Below are 12,861 nucleotides of genomic sequence, written 5' to 3' on the forward strand. Positions count from 1 at the left end.
CCAGAGGTCATTCTGGCCCACGTTGTCCTGCCTCTGTCTGTGCTGTGCTGGAGTTGCCTGGCCCCTGCAGGGACAGCTTTTTCAAAATTGAAATTTCAAAGATGAGTTGCGATCCTTAGTCCTTTGGAAAGTCAGAGCAGTCCATTACACACATCGTTTATTAAGAGTCTTCAAGTTCCTAAGTCACTCAAGATTGTTCTTTAGTTTTAAAAGCTTTACTGGCATAACATTTCTTTAAGAAGGGCATTAAATGACCAAACTGGGAAATGGCTTAGCTGCTTTCCATGCTAGCAGTCATCCTAGCACATCGATTTGCCCAAATAAATCACCTTCCTGCAGCACACAGATCCCACAGCTGATACATTAAACAAAACCCCCATAAGCTACTGGCTGAAAAGTCAAGAAACTATGCCAATATATTTATGAAGTTTTGTACATAGGTTATAGGACATTTTGCATCTAACGCCTTTGTGTCCTCAGATTGGAACTCATGAGCAAAGAGCTGAAATTCCTCAAATGTAACAAACAAAACTTTTCTTGTGCTTGCGGGAAGCCAGGAGATGAAGAGAGCACATTTTTCGACATGCCAAATTCATCGCTGAGGATCTTCAGCGCCCCAGGAAATTTGCAGCTGCAGCTTTGCTGTGTGCTACAACTACCCACTGCTTTGCAGTGTCAGCAGGGTGGGACTCGGATCTCCCACGGCCGCCGCACGGGGACGTTCCTGGAGCTGCTGCCAAGAGGCAGGTCGGCCCCAGCACCCGATGGCAACCGGAGGGCTCAGCGCACCTCGCTCCGGTTCAGCCTCTGAACCGTGGAAGCTCCCAAACCACGGCTAGCCCGTCATCCAAACCCTCTCCTTCCCCGGGATGGAGAGCAAAGACGGGGTACAGCTCTGGCGAGGCTGCTGCAGGAACCCTTGGGCTTTGGGCAAAGAGATGGAATAAGTGATGCAGGCACTGGTAGCTGCTGCTGTGGTGGGTTCCTGGATGGCAAACAGAGCTAGATAAGCACAGGTTCCTCCATCCTGAGGAGCAAGCACCTTTCCAGCCATGTTTCCAATGACTCCTGTGGCTCTTTGGGCCAGCGGAGAAGGCAGTGATGCTTTCAGGTGGCTACGCTTGATGCAGGGCAGATTTTTTTCCTCTAGACTGTAAGCAAAGCCAGGGCTGCCAGAAAGTGCGAGTGGGGCCCTTCTGCATTAGGCTGTCTTTGGGTCTTATTTATAGATGAGAAAAGTGAGAAAAATATGTTAGAAACACACAAGCTTTAAAATAAAACTGTGACCTAGTCAAAGAATAAACATTAGAGAAAAATGAAAACCTATTTTAAGAAACAGGAGCAAAGAAGAGATTGAAAAATATTGAAAACAAACCTTATTACTGTAAACAGAAGGGTGTACTTCATCAGCTGCCACCAGTAACAGTTCAGGGGTGCTGAGGATCTGGCTCAGCAGTTACAAAGCAGGAGGGGGTGGACAAAAAAACATTCAGAGTGAGAAAAGGCAGAGGTGAGAAATCCTCCTATTGGCACACGTGGATAGATTAGCCGTAAACAAGACTGCGCTGCTCAGCAGATGAAAGAAATCATTTGCCTAGTGTTTACACCACATTTAAGAGCATAGCCAGTGTCATTCTGTGCACACTAGTGGCACCACTTATTTTTCCAGGTTGCCTTTTAATGCAGGGTTGCTCAAGGAGTGTTACTGTTGCGTTGGGAGTGCAACACCTTAAAGAGGAATCAGAAGCTTTTACTTCTTGTTCACCAGGAGGAGCTGGTAGGGGTGGCTTGTCCATTTTGTCACTGACGTGTCTTCTTCTTGCCCGCCAGGTTGCCCGGTCACTATGAACAATGGCCCAGCTATACTACAAAAAGGTGAACTACTCGCCGTACCGAGACCGGATCCCGCTGCAGATCGTGCGAGCGGAGGCAGAGCTCTCGGTGGAGGAGAAGGCCTACCTCAGCGCTGTGGAGAAGGGGGACTATGCCAGCGTGAAGCATGCCTTGCAAGAGGCCGAGATCTACTACAACATCAACATTAACTGCATGGATCCTCTTGGTCGCAGCGCCCTTTTAATAGCCATAGAGAACGAGAACCTGGAGATCATGGAGTTACTCTTGAACCACAGCGTGTACGTGGGAGATGCTCTGCTATATGCAATACGGAAAGAGGTGGTGGGGGCTGTGGAGCTGCTGCTGAATTACAGGAAGCCAAGCGGTGAAAAACAGGTTAGTCACGTGTTCCACTTCAATTTTAAGTCATTTACCTAAGAAAAGTCCTGCGTTGCAAAGAAGTTACTGCACAGGGGAGATGCAGAATCTTCAGACAAAGTCCTTATTGTAGTTACCTTCCCTTAACTGCCCAGAGTAATTGTGGGCAGACTGTTTGGATGATAACTTCCCAGTCTGGGCAAACATGTCCTACCTGACTTAAGTACTTTGGGCATTTTCCATTTCACTCAGTGTTCTTTTCAGTCTCACAGTATCTGTGGCCTTACTGATTTATGGATGGATTTACAGATGCATGCTTTATAAAGGAATTTGGGACTGTCTGGAATTACAGTGCCATCTATAACTATGAACTATTGCTGTGCTGTTTTACTGATATTAATAAGTGGATTGCTTTTCAAAAGTAAATCCTGAAAATGCACAAGCTTATAAATAACTGTAAGCAAACAAGCAATCTGCTAAGTTTCAGTCCTTAGCCATAGTACAGACATATCATCTTAGTCTCCATCTCTGGAGAGCTCCAGAGATGCAGAGCAGGAGAACATGATGTTACAGCATGAGCTAAAAGTGATATATATATATATATCTGAGCACTGGACAGCTCCTGTGATGGGTATGACAGCTCCTTAGCTACAAGGCAGTCAGTAGGTTACGTGAGGATCTTTGTGCAAAATCAGAGTCCAAATCCTGTCTTTTTGAGTGTCACATGTCACACACACCTTGACTTCTCTTTTTATTTGCAAGTAACACGCCAGGAGCTGGGATGGATAATGCATCTGACCACATTACTCACCACTGTATGTTCACCGCTTAGAAGGCAACTTCCAAAACTTAGATGATCTTTGTTTCTAAAGCCCTGTTTTGAAGTCTATTTGGACACATTACTCACACTACAATACCACAGGAGAAAACTCTTTCAGCATGTAAGCCCTTACTATGTGGTTTTTCAGTAGTATGTCTTATAGTCAGACAGTGAGGAAACACTCCAGATCAACCCTGACAACCTTCAAGAGTTTTCAGCTCTGCACTTAGAAGTGGCAGCATTGTGAGTGCCATAGAAATGTGCTTATCCTGACTTACTCATTCAAGACGTGGAGAATCTCTACTGCCAGAGCTAAAAACTGAAATGTTAGTGTGGCAAAATACAAGTAGCAAAGTACAGGTCACTCATGGAGAATGAACTCTTTTTGTCTTGGTCTTGCGGAAAGTTTAATTGTCCTACTCCAAAATGACAGAAAGGGTAGAAGATCACTTTACTGCAAGCGTTCCTAAGTAGCATGAGTATCGCCGACTAATGACAAGTGTTGTCTGAACTGTCATGAAAAGCAAGTGATGGCTTTTGCTGTGGATTTCTCTAAAATCACCTGGATTCCAAACCCGGTGCCTACTCTTAACTCCCAGCCTGGCTGGCTTAAGCGGGCAGAGCCAGAAGTCTATTAAATAAGGCAGATTTATTTTTGAGCTGGAGCTCAGCTCCAACATCTCTAGCTTGGTGCTATATTTCACAGGAGGGCTGTTTCATTTTCCCTGATCTGTATGCCAGCGCATCGCTGTCTTTCCGGAGCTATGTTTATACCTGCCGCAAAGTTTATAACTTGGAGGGGAACATGTGTGTGGTGGGGAGAGCAGCAGTGCCAGCCCAGCTTTATTTACAAGCTTTGTTCAGGACCAGATTTCATCAGCAGGTTTCAGAGTGGTGCTGGCTGGATGCAAGATCCTACATCCAAGCTGGGATTGCTGATTTCCCTGGCTCAGGCTCCCTGTTCCTCATGGAAGGATTTGCCCACAGAGGACTGGACTCTCCCTTCTGCAGCTTGTGTGGTGATAGTGATTAATATTTATTTCATGTTCGGTGTTATTACATTAAATGAAGTGCCTAGCTAAGCAAAGGTGGGACACTCAACATAGCTTGTCAGATCATAAAGTTGATGCAGGAGGGTTTCTGAATGCAAATTCCTGATGGTAATGCCAGAGTGGTCCCAATGCACATCCAGGGATTTTTCTGCTGGGCCCTTTCTTGGGGAATCCTTCGAGAATCCCACACCCAGTTGCTTTCACAGAAAGCACCCAGAAAACCAGATTAGCACAACTTTGTCCTCATCAGAGTAACTCTTATGCCCTAAAACATACAAGAAATGCTGCTTTGGTGCTTGAGCAGTAACCAAAACTCATACCTCATGAAACAGTTTCTGCCTGGATGAGAAATCTGTAAGACAGAGATGTAGCATTTCTATGTAAGGTGCAGAACAGTCTGTGAAATGCTTGCAGGCTTTACACCATCCCCAGGTGTCCAGCTGTTGGCGCCGAGCGCCGCTCCGTTTGCGCCGCTTCCCTTCAGCTCCGTTTAGGCTGTCTTTGCATCCGCATCCCCGAAAGCAGAGAGCGGCATCGTTCAGCACAAGCCACTTCATGGGCACGTGTCCCTGCTCCTTTGCACAGCCGCGTGCGTGAGCACAAGCCTGGCTGGAAATGGCCCAGCTTGCAGCGTGGCTGTAACCTGACTGTACCCTGGTTAGCAGAAAATACCCCCAAAATAAGGAAGGGCAAGGAATAGCAAAGCACGGGCCCACGCGGTGCAGGGCAAGGCACTGGCAGTGATGTGCAGGGGTGCAAAGAGGAGCCTCAACCGGTGCCTTGGTAGGTAGCACTTGCTTTTGAGGACTGCACGCTGCTTGCCATGGGAATCCACGCTCAGGCCCTCCAGGGGATCCATGCTGTGGTATGTGCAGTGAGTAACTATCATTAAGAGTGGGGCAAGGTTAGAAGCAGCAATGAGCAGCACACGAAGGTCAGTGTGGCATCCCCTCTCCACAGGGTGTAGGTGGTCACAGAGCTTTGGTGGAGTTGTCTGGGAAAACAAGTGTCTTTGGGTCACTCTGTAGGTACCCCTCAAAGCCGGGGCCTAGCTGAGGCCCTGGGGGACTGTGTTTATCAGGGAAGTGATTCTTTTGTTTGTGGATTCAGTACTACAGCTAGGAGCAAGGGAATGTAGATTTCAAGCCTACTGAACAAATTCTCTTCCCTAGTAAAACCTCTTCCCCTCCACTATTTAATCTTTGAAATTGTTGCTTGCTTTTTGGTTTCTTTGGAAGTGATATCAGGTACAGTTTTTTGCCATACAAACTTCACTACAGTGGAGTGCGTTTTCCGTCAGGCTGGAGTCTGCACCTACTTGCACCATCAAAGAGGAAATAGGCATCTGAAAATGCACATTTTCCACTCTATTTGAATCTGCATTTTTATGTCAGCATTAGTAATAGCTGTTTTTCCAAAAAGGCTGCATCCCCCTGGCATCAGCAGGGCTCTTCCCTTTGACTCCAGGTGAGGTCTAAAGCATCCAGAGGACTTTCTGTAACCGCCTTTGTGCAGAGCAGTCCAGCTCTTGCGCCGGGCAGCGTCACAGCGCGCAGGGCACCGCTCTCCGTGGCACTCATCTCCCGTCCTGTTTCGCCTCATTACGGCGGCGGCGTTTCCAGCGCACCGCGCACGCCCGGTGCTGGAGCTGCCTCCCTTCTTTAAGATGCTCTGATCACTCATCTGAGCGACTACCTTTTCACAGACCAGCCTTATGCACCTTTGTGGGTGGCTGTTTTGTTCGCAGTCAGAGTTGACATGAAATGTTTACATAAGGATGATACTAGCGTCCCTCTGGTAGCTGCCAGAATTAGCAATTTGCTCACTGCAGATGGCTCCGAATTAATCTGGTTCACAGATGGGGCCACAAATGCAAGTCCTCAATAACGAGAATAAAAAGAAAAGGGATCTTAGTATTTATAACTGTGATTGAATTTATTTTGACTGTCCAAAGGTCTTATGAGTCAATGAGATCTCAGCAGATACCAGTCCATATGTCTTTCAAAAGAAGGAGCTTCATAGAAATAAGCCCTAGAAGAATATGGTTGTGAAGAGGAGCCTAGGAAAAAATAAAGGCAAGTTTTGAATTTTAGGTAGTTGCTAATCCTTAGGCACCTGCTGGAGGAAGGTTGCTTAACTTTATAGTATTTGCTAACCTAACGTTTGAACTCAAAAATCCTTTTTCAGATGAGCTGATGAGTGAAAATCTGCCTTAATCTGTATAAACATCATAGATCAGTGGCCTTGAGACAATTTTTTGTAATCAGAAATTATACGGTGCATTAAACCGTTTCATTCTCGCTCAAATCCAATAGCTTCTTTGATTCAGGCTGTTTCGTTAAATTTCCCTACTCACATGGGATTTCTTTGTCCTGTATGCAGAGTCCAGTGCAAAGTTTGGCTCTTTCTCCAACTCTCCTTGACTTCTGCAAACCTGCAGATAGCTGTTGGACCTGCAGGGTCATTGCTAGCAGTGTCACACACCAGCAGGCTTTCATAGAGCTTTTTTAAAGCTTTTTAAGGAAGCAGGTGTCAGGTAGCTCCTGCCATAAAAGTTAAATTCTACAGTCACCCAGAGAAGAGGTGCAGGAGCTGCTGGCATTCCCAATGCCCTGCCAGAAGCACTTGCTATGGATCTGTGTCACCTGCAGGCAAATTGAACAGAGGAGCGCTGAGATAAGAGCAAAGGACCCATCTTCTTCCTGGGGTTGGGCTGTGAGAAGTGTTAGCCCTTCTCCCTCGGTGAGAGGTATCTGTTTCCTCGATAATACTTAAAGAGAGAGATGGAGGAGGGACCTGGGGAGGCTTAAGCTAAAACTGCTGAACCTTGTAGCAAAGAGGATGTTGAAATACAGGCTGGACAAACAAGGTACTCATGTGCACTGTGGTAATGGATATTCTGCTTAAAAGCACTGTCTGTTCCTGGACAAGACCTCTGTCAACAAGCGAGGAGCGTTGCAGAGGCAGGGACGTGAAGGCGCAGGGATCAAAGCAAGCCCCAGTGTTAGGGGGTCCATGTAGCATTTCTGTGGTCTTAGTCACTGCATCCAAACCATATTTGTCATCTTCCATAAGTTTAAAAAGCAGCTCAGCTAATTCTAGGAGGCTGCAGGTGTTGGGCTGCTCAAAGCTGGGCATCTCCACAAGGAAGTGCATAGGCCTGACCGCTTCTCGATGTCTTCCTGAGTCCTCACGCACCGTGACAGGTAACGGGCTCTTTGGGAGGACTCGCTGCCCACTGGCGTTGCTCACTAGGGCCCTTTCCAGGCCCATATGAGAGGTCCAAAGCAAAAGGGGAGGCCTGGACCCAGCTAGGGACATTCAGAGCCAGCGCAGGTGCTGACGAATAGAAGCAGCAGAGAAAAACTGCTCTCGGTAGGAAGACATCTGAAAGGCACAATAAGGAAGAAAGATTGCGTCTGAAAACAGAAAACTAGCAGTTACTGCTCCAAAGCCTGATGGCTCTGCCAGCATCCAAGCTTTTCATTATTTTTATTGATGCAGTAATAATTCACAGCTCTGGTTAACGTGCCTCTGACACTGGCGGCTGCCTTCAGAATGAATTCCATCTAATTAAACTAAACAACAGAGAAATCAAAGACCACTTCAGCTGATGATTACATTTAGCTAGCAGTCTCTTTCCTCCCTCCCCACAGCCTTCCTCCCCAAATGACCTTAAGTCTATGAGAAGGAGATGGGAGGTGGAGGCAGGAGCTCAGGAACATGTCAGAGGGGTCTCCTAACATCACATAATTTATCTTTTTTTGCTTCTGGTCCATATGACTTCAGAAACTTTGAATGTAGAGTGGCATCCTCGCAGCGTGCTGATCGCTGTGTTCAGTGCGTGATGGACAGAACCTTTTGGTGGCAAGAGTGGGAAAAATTCAAAAGGCATCGAGTGTATGAGCAAGGAAATTCTCTCTGCTGTCTGCATGGCTATGGGGAGGGAGCCAGGTACAGCCAGGTCTGTGCTCTGCCAGCGCCTTGGGAGAGCGTGTTGGAAACCGCTCAAGCCCGCGAGAGGCGCGGGGTTGCACGCGCTCTGCTGCTTAATTCATGGAGGTGACAAGAGGCCTCGTTTGCTGCTCTTAAATCCTCTTTGTGCAGATAGATGAGCTAGACCCCGTCTCCGCAGCACGAGCGGGCTGCCATTAGCAAGATGTTTCAAACTCTTCAGCATCAGAAAAAACAAAGGTAATAAAAGAAGACATGAGGCCGCGCTGGGCTGGCACCAGATGCCATCACTCACTCTGTGCTGCCCTCCTACCCCGAACAAGTCTGATTTTTTTTCTATGGTTTTTAAATGTGATCAAATAGGATCAGAACCCTCCAGCATCATGCTCAAAGCCCTCCCTTTCCAAGCCCTGTTAGCAACATCTTACCTCACCTAAACTTAATGACACATCTCTCATCTGCACACACTAATGAATTACAGGAAATAGGGATGTTTTACGTACAAGGATGATGACAAAAAAGGCTATAGATAGCATGATTATTAGGCCGTATTAGCACATCTTGTCCTCGTAAGCACTAAGTCAGAATAGAAAATACACAGGTCAGATATAATGAAGTAATTAAAAAGCTGGGCAGGCAACTCTTATAAATAAATCCTGGGAAAATGCTTTATTAAAGAATAAATCCTAGGAAAATGCATGAAAAAAAGCCATTATAAAGACAGCTTTCCAGACAACGCCTGACAATGGCTGCAAATTTCCAGCCAGCTGTGGATTGTCTCTATCCCAGCACTTTGAGGATCAGGGAAAAGCTCAAATGAAGAAAACATATAAGGTACAGTGGAGTTCCCAAAAGTTTTGGTGTATTCAGGGAATTAAAAAAAAAAAAAAAAGAGAGAAAGAAAATTGAATATGCCTGAGGTGGTGTGAGGGGATCTCAGGAAGCAGCTGGATCCACCAGGTAACTGGGAAACCCGCATGTGTTTCAAGAGCCAGGTTCTTGTTTCAGTCATGCCTCATTTTTGCTCTAACAAACAGAAGTGTCTCAGTTGGACTAAGCCCAAGCTATGTAAACATGGGATAAAACCAGGATTCACTGGATAGTTGGTTGTAGAGGACATTATGCAAACTGTGAGTGCAATAACCTTCCCAACCGTCCTTGTCCAAATGAGAAGTCATAACCAGGAGAGGGTGCAATTGCTCATGGACAGCACTGGGCTTGTCCTCTAAAGGAGGCCAAGAGCCCCGTGGGGACAGGAGCCCCTTTCCTGCTGGATTCAACCAAGGACGGGAGCACTTCTTCCCACTGGATTTAACCCTTCTGGGCTACAGCAAGAGACAGGATTTCAGGGCGAAGCAGAAGCTGTCTCAGACACACACTGCCCAGCTCTCTAACTGCATCCTTCTGGGATCCGGAGAAGAATCTCCGCACTGTCCGCACTCTTGTTCTGCGTAACCAGCACCAGCCTCACCATATTTCCTCCTCCGGCTTCGGAGAGGGAGAGTGGCTCTGTCTGCAAGGAGTCATCACGGGCTGTTTGAACACGTCTTTGCAAAATTCTTCTCAATTCCTCTTTTTTAATCCCCTACAAAAAGAAGTTGTTAGGTAGTGTAAGCCATAAAGGGTGACATCTTGTGACAATCTTGCTGGCCGTGCTGCATTTCCTAAACACATGGCTGAACACAACAAGCTCCGATACGTTTCTTCTGCTGCTGTCAAATGCACTAGGTTTCAGTTTAGCTCCACATAACCAATCCCTTGGGCCTGCCTCCATTTTTAAACACATGGATAAGCAGCTAAATTAAAACTAAAGTATCTAGAGCAGATATATCTGGATTAATATCTGTTTGGCTTTTGCTTATTGGTTTCAGAGAAAAAAAAAAGCATGGTTATGTAAGGGCCGTGAATCATCTTATTTTTTTTGCATTATTTCAGTAATAATGCATTGTATCATGCCATGTTTTATTCAGAGATAAGTATTTTAGTGTTAAAATGTATTCTCCAGTTACCTAATACTGGCATATGGTTTGCTACAGGGTGCTGCAGATGTACCAGTTGGTTTGCTGCAGGGTTCTGCAGATGTATCAGTTTAAGTTCTCAGTTTGGAAGTGTCAGGCTGAGGTGCAGAGACTTCGGCTCCGCAGGTTTGTAAGTCACTGAGCAGATTTGAGACCAGAAGGAGCTTTTTCCTCAGCTGGGGTGCTCTGGGATACCTCAACTGGTGAAGCCACCAGAATTGCTTCAATGCTAACAGGAGAGCTTGCCCAAAACTACGTCTACAGCCGAGTTTACTTTATGCCAGTTAGAGGCTTTTCAGAACCAACGAAAAGGCCATTACAAAACATTACTTTTTGTACCAATCGGTTTGCATTGTTCATTACATTTCATTAACCAAATACCATCATTTCATCAATTAATTGCTCTTCAGTGAAAAATCGTTACTATTGATATCGTCACTCTCAGTGATACAAGATGTCTCCCAGGGCATGTCTGATGAAGATATTCAGTTATGGAAATCAGCAGCACTGTAGCACCTAAAATTATTATTAAGAATTGTATAAACATGTACTATTTTTCCAGTGTTCCACATCTGGAAGCAAACTCCTAATGGGCTCTGTCAGTGAAAAAAATTGGTTGCAGGGCTTAGGCAGGGAGCAGGATCCAGCTGCCCGTTCAAGTCACAATATATATTTTTTCAAGACCATTCTGGGGTAAACGTGGCTGATCTGCAGTCTAGCAACACCGACTCCATCTCTCATCCTCTATTTATAGAGCTGCATGTAGAATTGCCACGGGACTGAGTCTCTGAACAAAATCACAGTCCCTGTTGAAGTACCTACTGACCACCGAGCCTCACGCTAAATTGATAGACTGCAGAGTCCTCTCTTTAGAGTGACAAAACCTGGCCGTGCCTTTTACCATTCTTGTGGATGGCTTCTGCACCTCCCCCGTAGGGCTACATACAGCAAAATGAATTAGAAGTAGGAAATCCTTTTTCAGTAAATTACTCGGCCTTCCCTCCTGTCAGTATTGCATGTGGAGTCTTCTGTGAAGTTGCACGGTTTTACTTGTTGAGTACAACATTGTTTTGGCAGTTAGAAAATCTTTTTCTGATACATAGTTGAGTCAAAAAGTCACACTAGCTGAAAATAACACAGTTAAACATAAAGGCAATATTTATTATTTCTATTGGTCCAAATGAGGTGCTAGTTTTTGGAATGGAGATGGACAACCAAATGTGGAACAGGGAAAGTATTGTTAGTTACTCAGCGTTCTCCGTGCTAGACAAGATGTGTGGTTAGACAGCCTCTGAGCTAAGAAGCTTGTAATTAAAGAGATGGTTAAACCTGGGTATTAATTTAGCTTCCCCAGTGCATAAAAGGCAAAAGAAGTGGCATGGTAGCGTTTTCGTTTGGATCAGGAATGTGCTTGTGAAGTGAATCTCCCTCTCCTCTCCAATTACCAAGTGCTTTGGTTCTCACTGCGGCGCAGTCTCGGAGCTCTTGAACTGGATTCCTTTTGGTGACACTAGCCCGGACCCCCTGGATGTGCTCCAGGGCTACCCTTACACCAGACTTGAGGAAGTCTGAAGTGAAGCCCCCAGAAGAGCCAGAGTGTGGCCATCAGGTCTCCAGCACCAGCCCTTTGGCACAACAGTTTGGCTCCCTTACACTGTCCTCGTTATTAGCAGAAGCAGAGTCCTGCTCTTCCTATCTGCAGTGGCTTCCTAGGCATGCATTATTTGCTAGAAAACTTTGATTTTCCCAATGATGAATAAAAAAAAAAAGTTCAGAGGAGAGCTCAGCTATTCTGAACAGTGCTTTTATGTGAGCTTATCCTCCATTTCTTATCCTATAAGGAGCATAGCTCATTTTCAGCCTTTCTTTTTTAAGAAGGAGTCTTTCCCTCAGTGCAGCATCACTTGGGAAAGCGGCTATGGCAGCTGAGCTTTAGGAGGATGGATGCAAGGAAGATGCTAACAAGCAGTCGATGGCTTGTTGTGGATGGTGCGTTGCTACGCTGAGACGCAGATGAGGCACGTGCTCCGATGCGGGTTCTGACAGCCCCGTTCTGAAGGACTCAGCTTAACAGTGCGTGTCAGGGGCTGAGGTTAATGGAAAAGAATTTGTTATTCAGGTCACTTAATGAAAATAACCTTGGGAGAGCTTTTGCAGAGCCCTTAGGGTAAAATAATTTATTCCTCTTCTACTTCCAATGCAGTGATTTAACCCACGATGTAGAAAAAGATGATGTGAGCATGAACATAACCCGTTGGAGCAGGGCAGGAGGAGCATCGGCAGCTACGATGCAGCGCTGTGAAGACCTGAGCTCCTCCGCTGCGACATGTGCGCTGCAGCCCCAGAGCAGAGGCTTCCTATAGACAGCCCCATCTCTAATGCTAGAGGGATTGATGATTAAGATGTAGTTTCCAAAGCACCATGCAGGGCAACACGTGCAAGATGTTCTTAGCTAATGTCTTTGGATGAACTAGTCATTGGAAAGACAGGGGCCACCGCGGCTCCGTGTGCACTGCCCCTGCTCCGGGCTTTCCCTGCTTCGTTTTGCAGCTCAGCTAGCATCAGAAATAAGCTGCAGTTCCTGCAGTTTGAGGCCTTAGCCTGGTCCGTGTCCAGACCTTGGAGAACACTCCTTTTTCTCCGTGCCACCATTTCCCTTCGTAGCCTGCAATTAGAAGTGCTGGAAGCTATCCGAGAGGACAGCTTGATTCCAAGAAAAGCTGAGTTCCACTTTTGGGGTGAGGGCTTGTGATATGTGCCAGAACAAGGATGGGAGATCACCTAGTAAATACCTTCAACTTGGTCC

General features: G+C 46.2%; 1 protein-coding gene across 1 annotated transcript in view; it reads left to right on the forward strand.

Annotated features, from left to right (window-relative positions):
* The first annotated feature begins 1,834 nt into the window (after window positions 1-1,834).
* The window catches only part of TRPC5 (transient receptor potential cation channel subfamily C member 5), a 50,474-nt gene continuing 39,447 nt past the window's right edge, over window positions 1,835-12,861 (forward strand). The window contains exon 1 of the mRNA XM_010227423.2: window positions 1,835-2,229. Coding sequence (XP_010225725.2) covers window positions 1,852-2,229 — 378 coding nt within the window. The 5' untranslated portion in view covers window positions 1,835-1,851. The remainder of the gene's footprint in view (window positions 2,230-12,861) is intronic.

Source organism: Tinamus guttatus, unplaced genomic scaffold, assembly GCF_059628265.1.
Source record: "Tinamus guttatus ecotype Peru unplaced genomic scaffold, ASM5962826v1 Tinamus_guttatus_pri_ptg000287l, whole genome shotgun sequence".
Lineage (NCBI taxonomy): Eukaryota > Metazoa > Chordata > Aves > Tinamiformes > Tinamidae > Tinamus > Tinamus guttatus.